Consider the following 21169-nt stretch of genomic DNA (forward strand, 5'->3'; position numbering starts at 1 on the left):
GAAAATAGAACTGATACAATGTACATTACATGTACAAATATGGGTATTCGTTGCTGCTAAATTTCGTCACAAATAACATAATTTTCCTCACCTAGCGTAATGCTTTGCGGTTTTCCTGTAAGTAGCTTTCGGATTTCATGTTTACTATAATAACCTACGTCAATTAAATGAGGTAGTTCAATTATAATGAGTTATTTCAGGATTTGCCTGTTCTGTTCAAATGGTCTAACTTCGATGAAGTCATTATTGCCAATAACAAGTTTGTGATGAATAAGTATTACGTAGCCAGATCTAAGTAAGTAGGTACCTTCATAGTTCATATATCTTGGTTTATCATACTAAAATCTCAAAATGAGTAGGGATGGCCTTTGCATTCGAACAATTTTGTTATACAGTATCGATATTTTCTCCTGTACCCGAGTTGTGACATGACATTCGATTCAGTTCATTATGGAGAATAGAATTGTTTTAGATCGTCTTGTCAGCACTTAGTCGATTTTGATTTTGTTCGGTATCGATTAGTGGGTACCTAAGTACCAGATAAATGTTTCCCAGCAAACATTTTAGGCTTTGTTGCGCCACTTTTTCCCAGCAAAAATAAGGAAAAAGGTGGACGTTTTGGAACTGTCTTTTGTATTTGACCAAAAAGAGCCTAGTTTGAAAAAAAATATGTTAAACAGTTTTTATATAGATGGGTAGGTAGGAGTACTTACATACAATACTTGATTTAAAATTGTTAGCGAGTCTCTACTATAATGGGCGACCTTGGAGATGACAGAATTCGAAAGTTATCCTCATAAGGTTGGAAAATCCCTATTTAGATTGTCCTAACTAATTTGGTTTATGGACATGGAAGAAAATTCTGGATACCTAAATGTAGGTAAAAATAAATAAAATCTTAGAAATGCGCTTTCAGGACTTCCTCCTGTAAATGCAGAACAGAACACATATATTTACTTCATGCTGTATTCTAATTCGGTAACGATCAAACGAAAGCAGTTGTAGAGTACCTACATAACCATCAAACACAAACAATATGCACTTGGTCAATGACTTGAAGTCATCACTTCAGAGAGGTCATAAATGTTTTTATAGCGGAATCAGGGGTGAGTTGTGCGCGGGCGGGCGGAGCGCGGCGCGGGGCGTGGCGGGTGCGCGCGCGCCGCCCATCACCGTTCGCGTATAATAAGCGCGCGCGGCGCACGCGGCGACTCGCCAGCGCGACCACAGCGGCGCCGGTGCACGACGCGCGTAGTGCACTCCGCGACCTTCTCGCACCTCGCAGTTACCGCGCCGAGCGATCCCGGCGCCACCACGCCGTGTTGTGTCACAATACTACTCAATACAAAAACAACAACAGACTGTCGCCAGGCCCATATCACCTTACTAAGTAAGTGATCATTTCAACTGTGATTTTAAACAAACAAACCGTCACATGTAAGTAGTATCCAGCTGTCTTAAAGTACTTTCATTTGAGCCTGCTCGCTTTATTCTTGATTTAAAAGGTTTACCTTGATCGAATGCTTGGTTTGGGCTACATGGTGCCTTATTATAATCTAAAAACTAACCAGTCAATGCTTAGAAATGCAAATATTTAATTTTAAACCAGACCATGAAGAAAATCAGAATATAAAATATACTTAGATAAGTACTAACTGAACTTGAAGTGTGTTATGCTTGCGCATTACAAACGACCAGTGCTCTTTTTGAAACATGTTTGACACAGTTAATAGTTAGGTATTTGAAACGAGAACATGGACCTCAGACGAACGTAATTAAAGTTATTTTAATGCGGAATTATTATTAAAAGTTCTTATCTAAACTAACAATAACATGTCCACATTAGATAAAATTGAAAAAAAATGCTAAAAAAACTGCCTGAAAGTAAAATGCCTTTAAAAAACTAACCAAGGCATTGTATGGTGTGAATTAATAATAATCTGCCTCTACCAAACAAAAGTGGAGATAAATAAAATGTATATAAGAAGTTCAGTTTTGTTCGATGCAACTTTCAATTAACACACCCTGAAATATCTATCACAGCACTCACAGGTAAAAATAAGAACAAATCAAAGTAAGGTCATAGAGAATATTCAAATCCAGGACGAAATGTAAAATATTTACAAAAAAAAAAACATTTCAGAAAAAAAAGGTAGTAAGAGTTGAGTAAAAGTGGTGTGGAAATACATATTATGTTGTTGTAAAAAACGTGTCTTTAACCGTATCATATTTCCATTTCCTTTCAAAATCTCACTTTCAATCTAACTTTTGATCAAATGTGATCCTCCTTGGGCGACTGCATGTATAATAGAGACATACTCTCACATAATAAAATATTAATAAACATAAAGTCAGGACAACATATACACAAAATAAGAAGAAAATAAAACCACGAGCAACCTGTCAGTTGAAAACTGTACAATAATTACCTTTGCGAATAGCATATGTTATAGAATCCTCCTGGCGGGTTTTATTATCCACATAAATATTTGCGTAAAATATAGCTTCCTCGCAGAATGAAAGCGCATTAAATACAACTAGTTACAACGGTTAATTATAAAATTAAATGGGTCTTAACTTAACTCCTTCTATTTATATCAAAAAAGCGAATCTCTTTTACCTTACAACATCACATGTAGGTACTCAATTATTTCGGACCCAAAGCTTTCTAAAATCATTTTCATTTTTTTTCATCCAGTACAACTACAGAAATATTTTCAGTTCCGTGGCAAAAGTTGAAATGAGTTAAGTGAAAGTACCTCATTCAATAAAAAATATAGGTACCTAAGTGTTGGAATCATAGGTACTCTAGGGTAGCTCATAGGTACCCATCATGAATAAGCATGAAGTTCTTATTAAGCATGCATGTTTTTAATTACATGATGAAATAAATGAACATCCTAAGTATCCGGCAATAATAAAAAAACTTAAATTAACTACGCAGTATATTTAATTTGATAAATGAACGAATCAAACACTTAATTACTGTAATACCATATTTCATTAAAGTGGAATTTTTCTATTATCTCATATCCTATGAATATAAAACGTCTTGAGAAAAAAACTTGATATCATATCGTGTGTTGTAATACCTAACTAATAAACATCAGTATTATTTTAATTGACAATTTAACGGCTGGTTAATGAATACGAGTTTTAAATAGACGCACGCAGCGATGCGGATCTTATTTTATCTGAGTATTACGATAAGTCAGTACAGTTTTAATTACATGCTTATACATCTCGCCTCGCAAGTCGTAAGGTATTACAATTAGAAGCCATTCGCGATAGAAATTCCGAGAAGGACGAATCCAGCGAGCTGCACGTTTACCGCCAGGGTTTTTACTGCTGTCCGTCGCTCACGCCCGCCGCTCAGACACATAACTCAGTTTTTACGATGTATCCCTTTAGGACTATAGAAATTTGTGAAATGTTTAAACAGGAACGTACGATAGATCGATTAGGCAGTTCAATATCAAGATCAAATTCATACAAACAAAGATGGCTACCGACAAACGTTTTGTAGTATGAAAGTGTATTTGCTTCGGCCATCTAGGTGTTTGAACTTTACCAGGTCAATATTTAAATTGAGGTCGAAAGCGGTCACTACGGACCTTGTCGTCACATTTGTACACACTACGCCACCCCTGTAATGATTTTTGCATGTCACTCGTGACTCGAGTATCATTCCATTTGTAGTTGATGCATAGTACGATCAATCATTGTGATTTTAATGCATTGTGATAAAACGTGACTTAGAATCTGAGAATGACCCCACTACTAGCCCGCCAATTCACTATATCTATATATAAAGACCTAGATACACTAAAACAATCTGCTGTAACTCAAATTCATATTAAATTCTCTATTATTTGCAAACTGCAGTAGTAGTAGAATCCACTGCAATTTTCTTACAACTTATTCAATAATTGACTCGCGTTAATTTTCAACATAACGAAGTTGCTACTTATTTAGCAAGGCAACAGTAATTAGCCCACTTATGAAGGTAATTGTAGATACCGGAGATATTTAATTCTATACATAAATTATGCTGTTACCTATTGATGTAAGTTTTATCTATAGGTAATACAACAATATTAGGACCTAGTACAACTGTACCTACATATATATAAATTGTCTATGGATAGGTGTCCGGTGCGGTGTAAAGCCAGTGACCGACTCGACTCACCAATTGGGCAAGCCGACAATACACTTGACCCCGCAAACTCTTAAATTATCTTTTGTTACCTATCGTCTGCCGCTATGTGTCTGCGTCTACCGTGTCTCGTTGCTAAGAGACCGACATCATACAGATGATCACGAACAGAAAAACAACACCAATACACAGGTACTTTGAGCCTCTGCTACAAAATCTGCATTTCACGGAGTTTTTCATAGAAAATATGGATTTAAGTGTGTGATGGAGATATCGATTACCTAGGAAACAAATAAATGATAGGTCTCTCGTACCTATGCCTTAAGAAAGAAAGACCAGCTCGTTCGGGTTGTCATAATTACATCTATTCCGAAGTTTTTTTTAAGATAACTTGCATTCCTAAAAAAAGTAAAAAAGTTAGGCATATGCTGAACTTGCATTTCGATTAGAGTTATTAGAAATAAATCTCCCAGTTCATTCATTATTCCTTTGGCTCGAAAAACATAAACATACCTAACCTAAACAAAAACATAGAGGTTTTTCTCGTAAACAGAGCATTATTTTGGGATCAATTCATTTTCAATAGATCAATCTATGGTATGCATTGGTACTGAGCCTTATAAACAAGAAAGATACCATTGCGTGCAGTCTTAACACCAGACATCAATTTACAACTTCCTGAAGTGAAATATAGTTCCTTTAAGGCTTTTCAATTAAATATACACTTCGTGTAGCATAATTATGCTAAGTTAATCCAATCAATTTTATTACTATACGTACCTACATGATCTACCTAACCAATGGTAGGAAGGTACCTACCTAAGAGTTCGCAACCTTATTATCTGAAAGATAAAGTAACATCGTACGCCGTGTGTATAAAATATACTGCTCATTTCACTAACACTGGGAAACTACAGTTGGTAGTTTTCGCGCTCTGTGTAACGTACATATTTACGAGTGACTCAATATTAACAAGCATACGATGCGTCAGCGAAAATAGTCTGATATAGAACAATATTAAAGCAGGAGCAAGGCTACAGATACAATCAGAGATTCATGTAATTATTCAATCGAGTGCGCTCGCACGAGGCTCATCATGCGGTCCGCAGCGACTGCGGCGCGGTCGGCGAGCGCGGCGCGGGCGCTCCGTGCACGCGCCCTGCGAGTGACCACCAGCCGCTGACGAGTATTGTGTTCTAAACAACTACCACGTCGTTATATTGTCTGTTCCTTAATCACAAATTGAAACAAGATTATATGCAGTTGCGCCGACCGAGCACCCGAGTTACACCATTCATCTTAAGTGTGTGTTATATTGCAGTTGCTTTCTGTATCTGATTACTTTAATCTTAATCTGGCTAATTGATAAAAACATAAATTAGTAAAGCTTTCCCTTTTATATGAACGCTGTTACACGAGCACCTAATTCAAAAGGAGTAGTAAATCGAGTGCTCTACATTGCAATAACCAGACGCGAGGAGCAATCAGGTGCAGTGGAGTGCAGACGAACGCACTCGCGTCGCGTCTCGAGTGTACGAGTAGCGCGGCTGCATACTGCATGCACTACGTGTGTATATAAATATGTAGATTTCGTTAAGTGGTTGCACTGCGTCTACTAATACCCAGTGGGTAGGTGGCACACCGTGCTTAACTCTCACGTTGTCGGCTCGTTACGTTAGTACCAGCCTTTGACTCTCTATAAATAGAACTCGTCCTCGATGCGCTATATGTACTAACATTCATTACACTACGATATGTACAAAACGACGTAATGTGGCACCCACCCTGGTACACTCTCGGAACGGCAATTTAGAAGAGGAAGTCGCTGATTTGCATTTTTATGAACGGGGAAGGTGAAGTGAAATCATCTTCATTATTAACTCAGTTTTGTTTCAATGCTACATGCATCATTCTCAGTATGAATAATAATGTTTGCACACGCTATACAATTTTTGTCAATACACCAGCGTGTTATGCCAACAGCAGCGATTACAATTAACTCGTGACAGTAGGTACACAGGTTACAGTAGGTAGGTGATTGATATTTCTCCAATTAGGTATGGTTTGGGCAAATCGTGCTTTTAGCAAAAAATGTGTAAACGCTTTAGGTGTAATCAGTGAATAAAGTGTCTTAATAATGTGGTCCAAGGTGAATCCGTATAGGTATGCAAGTGCATCGGTAAAAAAGGTAATATCGATAATTTATAATATTTAGCTGTATCATTAGTAAACATCGTGAATTTAATTAATTATACGTTTAATTATGTATATCAGTTACACTTGAACTTTACCTCGCGTCTACACAGGCGTACATTAATTTCATACCACAAGGCAGTATCGCACCTCGGATCTTACTACTATTTCCTAGAGTGAATTGATAAAAGTGCATTTCACCGCGGAATCAGTCAGTAATGCACTTAGGAAATGAAAAGTCGCATGAGGGATTCGTATCTGGTATCAAATGGGCGGTGCCGGTGTCGAATTTCGCGGTTGCCCCAAAATGTATAAAAGCAGAAAGGCTACTCAAATTACACACATTAACTGGCCAAGTTCAGGTTAAGTCGAGTGGTTGTGACATTGAAATACGAGTAATGTGTGGTTTTTGATTAATTTCAGATTAGCAAATATGTTAGTAAACAAGGCAGTTCAGTTCGCCGTGTTGGCGGCAGCAGTGCTCCTGGAGAGCGGAGCAGACGCCGCCACGTCGCCGTCCGTCAAGTTCTGCGGCCGACAACTCAGCGAGATCATGAGCAGAGTCTGCCACGCTTACAACAGCCCTTGGGATACACCCACAGGTATCGTAAACACATTATGTTATTACAGGTTCACAAGAAAATATAACTGAAAAACCTTGTATTTATCTTAGCTTGCTTTATGTTCTTTTAATTCATCAATTAATTTTAATATAATTACGTTTGTTACTCAAGCACGTGTGGAGTAGTTATTTCTTTAAATTAAGAAGTAGTATAACTTCTAATACTAACAATAATGTTATAAACAGAGCCTAACATTAGTACGATATCCGGAAAGCAACAGATAGTATCGCTATCGCTAACAACATTCAATAACAAATTATGAAAGGTCACTTATTCAATCAGATATAAAAATTCATAACAACATATTTCAATAACTACGATTTGCCGAATTAAACAAGTAAAAAAATAAGGTCTTGTCGTAAAATAATGTCGTACAATATAATTTATCATAATATAAGTTTTTTTCAGTATTTTTGTAGCTGTAGTAGTTTACTTTTAAATCAGTTTAAAATACATCAACGTCAAACGTCGGCCAACAATAAATAAATTAAATATGCTTTAGTTAGAGCCATTAATGTTATTTTTGGAACACACTTGCGTTAAAAACAAAAGATATGGCGAATTATTATAGTTCGGCCATTCAGAGAATGCGTTCCTGACACGTCGCGATTGAACTGACGACGTAACTACATTCATTGATTATTGATATAATAATGTTGTTTTAATGCTCCTCAATTGTTAAAACGGTAAACAACCAGCAAAAATATTTTTATCGTAACTGCAACGCCATTGCAAAGTTACGTCGTCAGTTCAATCGCGACGTGTCAGGAACGCATTCTCTGAATGGCCGAACTATACTAGCCTAAATTGTATCTAAATGTTTTGTTTACCATGTTTGTTTTTTATCTGCTTGGGCACGGGTTCAACGGGTACACGAGCCAATCTCATTCACCCAGAGCTCGTGGGAAAAACTATTTTAATTAGATAGGTACTTAGGTACGATCGCTAAAGGCGGGTTTACAGCAACTAATACATGCCTGCTCTTGGCTAATATTTCCACTTTTACTAAAGTAAAGTTTAAATAGTACAGCATTCATTCGCATTAGGTGCGCATATACATATTGCTTATGGAAAGCTGCCGGCGCGGCGTAGCTCTAGTTATACGAAAATAGTCCTTAACTTTCAAAATAATTATTTTCCCAAAACGACCAATTTCGTCATCACTAGAGGAAAAAAACCATACCTAAGCATTTCATACTATTATGGTATCATCTGAGTAAGCATTTTACGTCATATTGATGATCCATAATGCTCTGTTTGGTCAAAGTGGTTAAACATTTTCCTTGACTTGACTTTATTTTTAAGTTTATTACTGTAACTGTAGTTATAAGGCAACAAGTTCTTAGAACAATATAATCCCTCAATAACAATTAGCTAGAAATGGAAAGTCGTGATTCCATTAGGTACCTTCGGTTAGCAATGAAATTCCGTCACAAACACAATCGAAATAACAAAATACCTCAACGCTGAAATTGTTTTAATGAACTTTTGTTGCTGACTGTAACTAGGATCATTACCTTTTCTTCTATAGTATTTCTTTTCGATATTCCATTGGCGGACGGTGTAGCAACAAAAGACAATTTTAGAATGATAAAACAATTATTTATTTTCAGTAGTGGAACAACCGAGCTCTATAGTGAGAAGAAGACGACAGGTGGGGAACGGTATTGCTGACGTATGTTGCAACCACGGCTGCACGTGGGAACAGCTTAGTGAATACTGCTCCATCAGTGCCAAGTGAGTTACTACACTAAATTGTACATCAATGTAAATCCGACACTTCATCAAACTATAGAAAACTGCATATAAGTACTAATACAAATCTGAAACGCCGATCCACTAAGAAAATTCAGCTTGTGTGAGAGTTAGGAACTTTCTTTGGATCTTTTTCTGCAATATTTCTATTCTTATACGTAGCTATTACGTACAATTTCGAAGGCAATTCGAATAGGCAATATAGGATATAAATTGAAGTGTACTTACCTAAATGTAATGTTTCATTATGTGTTCCACAGTTCTGAGTCACCGCTAGAAGACATGGAGGCGCACATAATTGCAGACAGATCAGCGGAGCAGACGGCGGCGGAGACGAAGGACGCGGCGAGTCCGGCGACTGCGCCAGCGGCGGTAGGCAGCGCGGGGTATGCGGGGCGCGCGGCGGGTGGGGCGCGGGGCCGCGGGTACGGCCGCGCACGCGCCCGCGGCCGCCGGTGCTGGTGCCGGCGCAAGCGGCGCTCGGGCCGACGGCGATCCTCTCTCATGGGTAACATGGTGTGTCTTCCTTCGCCGCCGACTTATTCTCTTAATACTAAATTAATATAAAACTATATAAAATCACTTTATCTAGCTAAACCATAAAATATTGGCTGAAAGTGATTTAGTCATGACCCAGTCGAGCATCATAACAGATATTTTATAAACCTAAAACTTAAAAGTTTAATACGTGTAAATTAGAAATCATCCAGGATGATTTTAATAAATCGATACCAGATATACTTAAGTAGTTTTGAAATTACTCATCTACCTAGTAGACACTTCTAAGTTATAAGCGTAAACAAGTTGTACACTGTTAAATAAGTACAAGTTGCGGAAGGTCAAGATTATCGTATGAAAACAACAAACAAAACCTAGACCAAAGTAAATTGAATTGTCTGTGTAAGAGAATACGAAGGCAGCGAGTAACTAACCCTCATATTAATGCTTCTAGCATGTTTACTAATTGATCAGTAACTAACCGATTTGAATCGACCTCATGCCATCATTTGTATGAACCATCATTAAGGGAATGGGAATGTTCTTAGTTAATCCATAATTATCAGAGAATGCTGTTAGTCATCTAATGCTTGAATAATAAATCATTCTTGCAAAATGGATCGTGGCCTGCCTTCAGACCTAATGTGATGTTTAAATTAATCTCATTTAACCAACACTAGCAATTAAGCAAGTTATTAGGTATCTCATTCATAAATCATACTGTATAACTTATACTTGAGTTATGTTTAGAAGTTAATTGTTCCGACCTTACCCCCATCAGTTGTTGTTGTTTACGAGACTCATTGGCTACGTAATAACTAATTAATATTTGATATACACAAGAATCAGGATATAGACAAGAATATACTGCTGAAAAAAGAAATAAAAACATTTTCAGTTTAATATGTAAAGGCCTATTTTAATATCTTGATGAAAATAAATGTATCTACTGCACCCTTGGCTTATTATAAGGGTCAAATAGTTTTCTTTTTACTTTTTTGGTCATTTAAAATGAAATAAGGTTTAAGATTGCATATAGGTACATATTTCTTCCTATAATTGGTTTAGTAACACCCTAACAAGAAGGTTTGATTCTCTTTTTACATTTCAAAGTAGACATATTCATCTGATAATACAGTCTGTTTTACATTATTATAGACTCCTTCACCTAGAGACCACATGAAAAATGTAGTGCTACTATACTGCACGTTTAAATCTTTACATATTTTTCACGTTGTATGTAAAGCATTGTGGCACTGCTTTGTGTTCAAAAAGTTTTTTAGCAATGGAACTGAAGTGCTTACAAGAATATTTCTTTGTTTCAGGACCTCGTAAAAAATGTAGCACGCGCTGCTCCCGTGGTGGGCACCGTATCACCTCTAATCACGTGGGGCCGGACACTCAACACTGACCTCTCGCCGGCCAGCCGGGACCAATACGCGTACGTCGTCTACGCATGATAAAACCCATGGTTGTTTGTAACCGTTGACGACGGCCACGACTGCGGAGAACACTCACCGTCAGTGCACATGGCGGGAAACTAACACCGAGGTCACTATACCCTATGTAATAGTAAGACGACGAGGTAAGGTACAATGTTTTAGTGTTCATTATTATGTAGCGTTCATATGATAAGTATTCTTTTCTATCGAAGTGTCAATTAGATTAGGAACGACATTTTTGTCGATGACCAAGTGTTCCACTTTAAGAATACTTTCTTAATCTTAGAAATAGATCACAAAGTATACTTCAATTTCAGTGTTTGTTTAGAAGTTTACTTAAGTCTTTTTGCTAATGCTTTTAACAAGCATTTTGTATTATATTGCCATACCTTTAAATACTATACAGCATAGGCTTCAAATGCAAAAACTTTGAATTGCGTTTGAATTCTGTGTTATTTATGTAATTATATAATAAGCCAATTTTCCATTCTCTTTGTCTGAGTATCTACTATTAGTTTAAGTACCTAGGTGACATTATTATTTTAGTTTAAAGTTAGCTCTACTTTTATTGATATTCGTTCACACGAAGTCGTGTGCAAATAGAAAGGAAAATTGTCTATTCTTAAATTATTTGTATTTACATTTGCAATAAAATTTACATTTGCCATAATAGTTTCCCAATTATATTATTGTCTAAGATGTGTACCTATATGCTACCAATAAATCTCCTACCATATAAGAATTAACGATCTCTAAAACATCTGTGATAACTCCAACTGATAAAAATAAATCATTAATTTATGAATTTTAGTTATGTCAGCATACTAGTTGAATGTATTTCCTTGTGTTAGAAAATGTATGTATTTAGACATTAAGTAGTTCTAAGTTCAGAGTGGACACTTGTATATTAGCAGGCAAATCTGTCCCAGATCGAAGTCATTGCAAGTTGTTAATCAGTCCTTCGACAGATTTGCCACAAGCTTGGACATGCTTCTACTGTGACTGAACTGACTGACTAGGTGGATGCTGTATTAAAATTGACATTTATTTCTAACAAGTGTTTCATTAAAAAAATGTGTTATATGTAATCAAAAAATATTTATTAAAATCAAATCTATTTACAATCAAATAACACTGGATTTACATATAGGTTCAATATTTTAATATTATCTTTGTAACAGAGAAGGAACCTTTTTGTTTCTTCATTTTACATAATAGTTAATAACTGATTTATGCATGGGCGAGCACAAAATAATCCTACTAAATATGTTAACTTAAATGACTAGGTGGCATAAACATAACAAGATAACTTGAATTCATTTCAAACCTTACATAGTATGGATGGATAGCCAGACTAAATAGATATATTACAAACTAGCTTCTGCCAGCGGTTTCACCCGCATCCCGTGGGAACTACTTCCCGTACCGGGATAAAAAGTAGCCTATAGCCTTCCTCGATAAATGGGCTATCTAACACTGAAAGAAATTTTTAAATCGGACCAGTAGTTCCTGAGATTAGCGCGTTCAAACAAACAAACAAACTCTTCAGCTTTATAATATTAGTATATAGATCTGAAAAATACAATAACAACTTCTTCTAACAATGCTGATGTCGTATATACAGTCAGTGTCATAAATGTGTTGACACTCAGGATACTCAAATATATAGACGCAACCAAAAAGCCAATAATATCGGCACAATCAAAGATGCCTTAAATATATCAACAATCTGAGTGCTAAAATATCGAGAAGTTCATATAGATAGGAGCAGTACATGTAGATATGGTTACAGCATTATGGCATCCAAACATTTAGATAATTTTAAAATAAGGAACTCATTAGAAAAATAAACTAAAGTCGTGGTGGCCTAGTGGGCAAAGAACCAACCTCTCGAGTATGAAGGCGCGGATTCGATTCCAGGTCAGGCAAGTACCAATGCAACTTTTCTAAGTTTGTATGTACTTTCTAAGTATATCTTAGACACCAATGACTGTGTTTCGGATGGCACGTTAAATTGTAGGTCCCGGCTGTCATTGAACATCCTTGGCAGTCGTTACGGGTAGTCAGAAGCCAGTAAGTCTGACACCAGTCTAACCAAGGGGTATCGGGTTGCCCGGATAACTGGGTTGAGGAGGTCAGATAGTGGTACTCAGCTGCATCCGGTTAGACTGGAAGCCGACCCCAACATAGTTTGGGTAAAAGGCTCGGAGGATGATGATTTGAAAAATAAACTAAAACAAATAATCAGTTTCCCAGAGATGAAAACCTCTTTAAGCAATCTAGCTTTGTTTGGTCATTAACCAACTTAGAAAAGAAGGTTCCATTCCATGTTTCATGTTTTTATTTGCCTTAATTCTTATTACAAGCAAACTGGGTATATCCGTTAGAATGAGTTTAAAAGTAATTGGAGAATTACACCATCTCTTCAGATTCTCACTACCACATCTTTTTTTATTTCCTTTCTTTACTTCGAAATATTTTTTCACCATATAAGCGCATTTGATAGACCAGCCAGACCTGGACTGTTTATACTTACTTCCAAAGTACACGACTGAGTAATCGAAAGATAAAGAAAGTCGCGCATATTTAAAATATGTAGTAGTAAAGTCTATTTTTCAAATGTGTACCATACTTTAAAACACTTTGAATGCTTGGATAACATTAACGTAACCATATTAATGGCGGTTTGGTTAAACCCATCTATCGAAAGTCGATAAACAAAACATGACGTTTTGAACGTCTCGAATTTTCGAGCAATTAAATTGTGGACATATGTAAATTTAAAGTGACTTTGATAGAACCTATATTATTGGCTTTTTAGTTGCAAATATCTAAGAACCTGAGTGTCACCATCTATATGACATTGACTGTACATGTGTAGCTAAAATCCCTAAAATCTGAAATAGTACTTTCAGCGGGCCTAGCATGACCGCCATAGAAACAGCTTTTGTCTACCGGAGAATCGACAAAATGACAGATTGAAGAAAGATTTCTATCGATCCGAGCATGGCAATGTTTGACATCGAGAAGAGAAATGTTTCTTTTCTTCATCGACATGTGTCTATCGCGTCGAGCATGACGACTATATTTTATCTACTTTTGACATTTGGGAGTAGATATAACTTTCTATATGAAATGTCAAATACTCTACATCTCATCGGACCTAGACAAGAGTAGACAAGAATATTATTATAATTTTAAGTTCTCAAATAGCATTTACAAAGTATTTCGGGGTCCTACCGTCGTCATGTGGTCAGTATTTATGCTGAGAAGAATCAGTGTAAAGCTCAAAGAACGAGCTATACGAGTGATAAGCCTCTCGACATCGAAAACGTAAATGTGCAGAGATGGTGCAGTATTTGTGCCAGGAATCTGTCTCCTATATCTCAGGGTCTGCCTGTTCTTGTCAATGTAAGTACCTACAGTCTATTTTATTTTGTTGTGCTTTCCAATTGTTATCAACCAAAAATATGACAAAGTTTTCGTCCTTATAGATAAGGTTTAAATATAGAAAAATCTATTCACTTCATTTATTATTGTTTCTAAGATTATTTTGTCTATTATGTAGGTATTGCCCTTCATTGCAAGAAAATGATTAAACAGAAGAAAAATATTTAACAAAGTCTAATTGTTGCAGGTTCTTTGCTCGGGTCCTGCTTAGGTCATTAACAACATTACTAACCACTGTTAGCAAATTTTTTAAACAATTTGTTTTTGCAGTGAATACAAGGTTAGTATACCTAATATTAGATATGACCTCTATTTCAGATTGTAGATACTGAGTGCAAAATACTGAACATAAATGCCAATTATCGTGACAGAGTTCATAAACAATCAATTTTCAATAGTTCTCTCATTAAGAACGAACTGCGCAGGCTATATGACTCTAGAATTGGACAGTTTTATCTGCTAAGAAAAAAAATACATTTTAAATAAACAACCATTATGATTTTAATATTCACATTCTTTATTAAATAATATAATTTCAATAATTTATAATTTGTAAACTGAAGGCCCAGCTGTCATTTAGCATCCTTTTTTTGTAATCTGAAACAAGAACACAAAATTAAATTATCATTCATTTTCAGGGGATTCTAGTTATGCATTAGGGTCTTGGCTCATGACACCAATAATAATGCTGATAATGTATCAGTATCAGTATGTTATTCTTTTATAATACTGTAAAAACTCTTTACCAAACACAGTTATTTCTTTTTGCAGGGTGCCTATGCTACAAGCTACAACTCTTCCCGAGGAAAGGCAGAGAGAGAGAGACACACTAATGACCTTAGTGGTAGCTTACTACAAGCTGCAACTCACAGAAGAGCAACTATTATGAATATCTTTGTATATCAACAGTTCTTCAAACCATACAGACAGAATTGAGTTGCTGGGGAGTTTGTTCCACCGCTTCTGCTGCTGATTTTCAGCCTATTTTGAATAAATGACTTTATCTGTAGCCTTAATTTTATGTAAATAAACCTTTACCTCTGTGTAAATGATTGTCTCATTTTATTTTTTATCTTAAGAGTTGTTGCTTATATTATATCACACAAGCAACAAATAGGTACTATAATTATTATTGCCATAATTATATTTTGAAAACAAAGCATGAGAGTTTTGCTAGAATGAAGCCAACAAGTCTGGGGAACTATTACTAGTAAATGAATATTATTTAAAGACACTTACTAATAGAATATTTCTCGTGTCAGCATTGTATGCCAAGAACTCGTTCTTTTTCCATATTTTTTCAGCAGCTTTTGAATTCCATTCTTCTTTATCGTGGCCTTCTTTTCTCAATGGATCGCGATATTATCTTCTCTGTTTATTGGATGGGACTTCGTACGCTGTAAATAAACAGTTTTTGTAACGGCGAAAGTAAAAACACTTCGGGCAATAATATAGGGAAGCAAGATAACAGTGAGGAACACATTGAACTGTGCATGGCAAAGTGTTCATCAGACAATGCCACCGATCACCATTTATTGAGATTATTATGTTATTTTCCTTTGTTCTTTTCATCGTATGTATGGATAATTAATTATTGTTCGTTTAGATTAATTACACACAACTATTGGAATAATCAGTACTTTATTTATTTAATCACAAAATCTACTTACTTTTTCCTTGCCGCAGTAGTCACCAATATTAAAAATCAACAACTTAAATTAATATGTAAAATCAACAACAAGAATCGTTTTTTGTAAACAAATTATAACAAACAAACATCAACCATTTTAGTTCCACAGATAAGAAATAAGTTCGATGAATACGTTTTGTTGTTGCTTTGAGTTACGTGAGTTTATGTATAGGTTCATGCGTGAAAAATAGTGCATTGACACATTTTTTTGGCTAACTAAACGTAAATTCATCGCAGAACGACCCATCACTAGCTACTTATCCGTTGCTATGGAAAGTCTTTCTCTTGATAGAAACGCGAGTCTACAGCTCGCGCCATGCTCGGGTAGAAGACATGTCGAGTGGGAAAGAAAGAGCTTTGTCGTTTCTTGGTAGAATAGAGATAGAATCGCCATGCTAGGCCCGCAGGTGTATAAATGTGCCCAAGAAACCAATACATTGCTAAATGCAGTCCAAAGGACAGTTTCAAATGATGAAGTAAAACATTGAAATTATAAATCCACTAAAATAAATGCACTAGAAAAATATATGCAATATCTAGTCCTGTCAGTATTATTTTAGCCTTATGTAAGTTCAAAATAAACCTACATATTTAAAAATCGCCCTCTATTTTTCCTGGTCATTCAACCACATATTAAATTCAGCTAATTCTTTTTTTGTTGTTTACATTGTAGACAGGTTTGTATAGAATCAAAATAAATAAACAAGTTGCCCAGAAAAAGTTGCATTGACAATCAGTTGTTTCAAGACTCAGATAAAACTGCCGGGAACAGCTAGTAATGAATACAATCTCAAATGCTATAGGTATTTATGTCTCTAAATTCATAGAATCTGATTTCCTAGTTACTTTTTTTGGTACATAGTCACCATTGCCAAAATAATATTTTTTGTATATCCAATACTTAGTGATTAATATAGCTACTAGGAACACTCCTAGTCATAGCGGGCCCTTTTCTTTATCATTTTGATTGGAGTCTGCGGTGTTATTATTACCTTGGGAACCGCTTTCCCTCAATGGTTGCAATTGAAACCTTAAACTGTTACCTTTCATCCTCTTCTGCACTATTTTGCAGGCATTCTTTACTTGGGTTTCTATCACGTGGTATATTTTTTCCTGAAAAATAAATGGAAACGTTTTAAAATCATTATTTGACAACCACTTAATTTTACTACAGTGGTTACAAAGTTACAACCCTTGGAAGGTGGGTCTGTTAGTGAGTAATTTGATGAATGTGAGTTCTTCCACGTTTCAGAAGGCATCATAAATTGGTGGGTCCTGGCTATCATTTCAACATCTTTGACAGTATTTTCGGGTAGTAAGAAAACTATGCGAAGCCGCACATAAAGTAACAAAAAAAATTTAATCTCACACCATTTTAAGCATTATTTAACACATTTTTTTTCTAGCTTAAATTGAAAAAAGGAAATTAATTATCAAATACTTACAGATTTATCTGCAGCCTGTGCATCTTCACCTGCAATAATAACTTTAACTTCATATTGTTTCTCTAGCAGCTTCATCATCTTCCTAACTCCAGTCATTAGGTCATGCTCTCCTATCCTTGAGGACAGAGTCATTAACTTTTCACCTTTATTCGGGTTATTTAACCGGGCTGTCTGTTTCTCCTTACGTCTCGAAAGCTCTTCAGCATGGTATTCAGCATTCGTCATTAGCCTTGAACATGAATTATCAAGTAAGAAACACACAAGTGTTACACTAGGGAATCATTGTTTAATATAGAGCTGACTGTTACCACAGACTGACAGGATAGGTAATGTTAGTTTAAGTCATATTTTGCTTACTTGAACACAGGTCGCCTGGTTTTCGAATCCACATCTTGTATTTTAACTAGCTTTAAATCCCGCCTGATAGACAAACTTTGAGCATTCCTCATGTCAGTTATACTAACTGAATTATCAGGGCTAATCAGAGTTATTCTGTTCTCATAATTTTTTCTTTTCGGGACATCTTTTCCCTCAGCTGAGATTATTGTTTTGGTTGTTGCAGTTCGACATTCCAATAACCTGCTTACGCTGAAAGTCGTCACTAATTTACTAAAGTTAAAGTAATTCATTTTAGATTACTTTAGTAACAAGGTCTTGTGTAAGTTTATAATTGCTAGATAAATATGTGCTTTTTAAGATGTTTTTGTGAAGTCTTTCCAACAAAAGGTGAATCGTGAATCAAAACTACCTACATAATAAGTCTGACAGGACTGTTCTGACATTTATGACAGACAGTTGTCATTCTGGCAATGTGATAGTTGATGAGATAGGGAGTGTAAATCCAGGCCATAGACATATTACATCTATGATCCAGACACATCCAGACAAAAAAGTTCTAGAGAGAACTTTGCAGCAAAAGGACAATGCTCAAAAAAAACCCAAGCCCGGCGCAAACGAAAAGTAACTCAAATTATAGGTAATAATAAGTAATGAAATACTGCATAGGAGGCATCATCGAAATCAATGGCTAAATGTATGAAATTGCTATTTGATTTTTTAAAGGGGTAACATGAGCAGCTGGGGCTTATAGTTTAATTAAAGTGCTATCTGAAACAACAAACAAGTAATATGGCAAGTAATAAGCTTCTCCAAAAAGATAAATCAATACCGAAGTACAGGCTGCAGCGCCCACGTCATCGCGTCATGAGCGTTTTACATTACTTAGGGTGGGCTAGACATGAGGAACAGTTCGCGCATCCTGCAACATTTTTGGATCTCGTCGTGTTAGAAATAAAGAATCGATGACTTTTAAGCGTTATTATTAAAATGAAAAGTACATTCATATCCTGTTTTAGTTCTATCATCCGATTATCTTGTAAAAGTAGGTAGAATAGTGGAGAAGTTGCTATAAACATGTCATTATGTACACTCTTAAACCACAACTGTATCTGTTTGCTGTTCCTTTTACTAATACATTATGTTACCTCTAAAATCTTGAGTAGCAATGTACCGCAGATGTTAAAATTCGAATAGCAATTTCACACATATAGCCACTGATTTTGATAATGCCCCCTATGTAATATTTAATTTCTTATTTTTACCTATATTTTGAGTTACATTTCTTTTGCGCCGGGCCTGGGTTTTTTTCTCATACTTCATGAGCATTGTCCTTTATATACTTACTAATTCGTATTGATGAGAATCATAGAAAAAAAAGCGTAGACAATTAGAAGATATTTTTAGGCAGTTAGTAAGTACGCCGTTTGTTTGTATGTAATCACACTAAGCGCTTTTTTTCTTACAATTTAAATACAACCTACTCAATTACCAATTGAATCATTATATAAATAGTAGTTCGTTTTGCGTAAAAAGTCCAGGGGCCCGAGTCTCCTAAGTTAATATTGTCAAAATCGAATAGAAATTGAATCGCAATAGCAGTTTTAACCTTATCGGGCATTCTGCTACTAATATAAGACCAATCGTATCCAATATTGAATGACAGAAAAGGATAAAAACGTTCATTTCAAAGAAAAAGTAGCGGAATGCCACATACGTTTCAATCGTAATCGAGTCGGGATTGGATCGCAGTCGAACGTGAATCGTACGTACGTTGCTTAAGTAAAATTAGGAGAATCGTGCCCCTGTAAAAATTGATTATTTTTAATTATATAAGTGCTTATTCAAAAAACCGGAAATATTATTATTTTTTGGCTATTTTTTTATTGAGCGAAAAGACTGTTATCCAAAGCGAAAACAACCTGAGTTTTAAAAATCCATAGATAGCTCTGTCACTTTGTTTTGTCAACTGTGATCGGCAAAATGGTGCGTGATATTTTTCTCAAAAATCCTTTTAAATTTAATTAATCTCTAAGTGAAAATGCAATGTTTAATGACTAATTCAATTCTTTTTATTTCAGTCGGCACACAAGACATTTATTATCAAGCGCAAGCTTGCGAAAAAGCTTAAACAAAACAGACCTATCCCACAATGGGTTAGAATGCGCACTGGGAATACTATAAGGTAAGTTTAAGCGATTAATTTTACTTTTCATAGCCCCAATTTATGTTTTGCACTTCATAAATAGTCTAATAAAGCTTCTTTTCGAATATTCGAACTAACTTAGGAATCGAAAAACTGCATATAGTTGCCCAATACTTAGGTTGTTTTAAGCGGTCCTGATCTACTTCTCCTATAGTAAGCGTCCCCTATATATAACAATTTACTATATCCATAATTTAAGGAACTTGACATCTCTAAAAAATGTAAATCTTTGAAAATTGTTAATATGCAATTTCTTTGCTTTTATAAAACTTCTGCAGTATGCAGGCTATCCATCCTATTTAACAAATTTTATGCAATAAATGCAGTTATATTCTCATCCTTGGAGATGTTCTTTGGCAATTTTTCATAAAATATAAGTAGAATAGCTTTTTTCCCGCGGTTTCACTTGCGTCTCGTGGAAACTGCTGCCCATGCCCAACAGTGAACAATTTTTTATACTCAGTTCAGTCATTTTGGAGCCAGGAGCCATTCAGTGTAAAAGCAAAAAAATATATATTTTATTATATTGTTGTGTAATGTTGTTTTGTTATGTTGTGCAAGTAAAATAATATGTACAGGTGCTTGATACAGTGTTTGTGAACTATGCACATCATAGCCATATACACCAAGTAAGTTGCAGTGAATGACATCAACTTTTTGTTTTCAGGTACAACGCTAAGAGGCGTCACTGGAGGAGGACTAAGCTCAAGCTGTAAGCTTGATGCTTGTAGTATAACACAGTTAAGCTAAATAAATTCCCTTCAACATCTAGACTGTTGTTTAATTTCAAATATTTTTGTTTTTATATTCTTACATTCAGTCATACCTTGGTCATACCACACCACACATGAAATCAATATCCATTTAGGTTAATCTCACTTGAATTTAGCAATTTTCATGTTTGTCAGGTAACTGGGATTATATTACCTAGATGGAGATAGGTACCCAATTTTAGCCTTGTACAATAATATATTTCCTCAGCTCCACATAGTTCTTTATCATAATAAGTCTACATAATTTAATAGCATGGCTGGTTTTCAATTCAATTGTCAATTATATAGTGTTCAATTGTCGTGGTGGCCTAGTGGGCAAAGAACCAACCTTGAGTATGAGGACGTGGGTTCGATTCCAGGTCAGGCAAGTACCAATGCAACTTTTCTAAGTTTGTATGTACTTTCTAAGTAAATCTTAGACACCAATGACTGTGTTTCGGATGGCACGTTAAACTGTAGGTCCCAGCTGTCATTGAACATCCTTGGCAGTCGTTACGGGTAGTCAGAAGCCAGTAAGTCTGACACCAGTCTAACCAAGGGGTATCGGGTTGCCCGGGTAACTGGGTTGAGGAGGTCAGGTAGGCAGTCGCTTCTTGTAAAGC

The 21169-nt window shown here is 35.7% G+C and overlaps 3 protein-coding genes and 2 long non-coding RNA genes across 6 annotated transcripts; 3 read left to right on the forward strand and 2 right to left on the reverse strand.

Annotated features, from left to right (window-relative positions):
* The first annotated feature begins 1198 nt into the window (after positions 1–1198).
* On the forward strand, positions 1199–11721 carry LOC124632591. Of its 2 annotated transcripts, none has more exons than XM_047167484.1 (5): positions 1199–1390; positions 6773–6951; positions 8586–8709; positions 8988–9099; positions 10551–11721. In XM_047167484.1, exons 2-5 carry the CDS (start codon positions 6783–6785, stop codon positions 10683–10685), a joined length of 540 nt encoding a protein of 179 aa, XP_047023440.1. In that variant the 5' UTR covers positions 1199–1390; positions 6773–6782; the 3' UTR covers positions 10686–11721. The 2 variants fall into 2 exon arrangements, with proteins under 2 accessions (XP_047023440.1, XP_047023439.1); XM_047167483.1 differs by having other exon boundaries at positions 8589–8709; positions 8988–9243.
* Positions 11722–13195: 1474 nt separating this feature from the next.
* On the forward strand, positions 13196–14948 carry LOC124632558. Its single transcript, XR_006984641.1, has 3 exons — positions 13196–14078; positions 14305–14397; positions 14889–14948. It is a non-coding gene; the product is annotated as an uncharacterized LOC124632558 (long non-coding RNA).
* Positions 14660–15781, reverse strand: LOC124632559. The gene is made up of 2 exons (XR_006984642.1): positions 15357–15781; positions 14660–14714 (listed from the first exon to the last, which is right to left on the reverse strand). It is a non-coding gene; the product is annotated as an uncharacterized LOC124632559 (long non-coding RNA).
* A 540-nt stretch (positions 15782–16321) lies between these two features.
* Positions 16322–18030, reverse strand: LOC124632557. Its single transcript, XM_047167429.1, has 3 exons — positions 17610–18030; positions 17253–17481; positions 16322–16920 (listed from the first exon to the last, which is right to left on the reverse strand). Exons 1-3 carry the CDS (start codon positions 17879–17881, stop codon positions 16744–16746), a joined length of 678 nt encoding a protein of 225 aa, XP_047023385.1. The 5' UTR covers positions 17882–18030; the 3' UTR covers positions 16322–16743.
* A 1385-nt stretch (positions 18031–19415) lies between these two features.
* LOC124632764 (60S ribosomal protein L39) lies at positions 19416–20565 on the forward strand. Its single transcript, XM_047167722.1, has 3 exons — positions 19416–19574; positions 19670–19773; positions 20462–20565. The coding sequence occupies exons 1-3, from the start codon at positions 19572–19574 to the stop codon at positions 20508–20510; spliced, it is 156 nt and encodes a 51-aa protein (XP_047023678.1). The 5' UTR covers positions 19416–19571; the 3' UTR covers positions 20511–20565.
* Positions 20566–21169: the final 604 nt, after the last annotated feature.

Source organism: Helicoverpa zea, chromosome 8 (assembly GCF_022581195.2).
Source record: "Helicoverpa zea isolate HzStark_Cry1AcR chromosome 8, ilHelZeax1.1, whole genome shotgun sequence".
Lineage (NCBI taxonomy): Eukaryota > Metazoa > Arthropoda > Insecta > Lepidoptera > Noctuidae > Helicoverpa > Helicoverpa zea.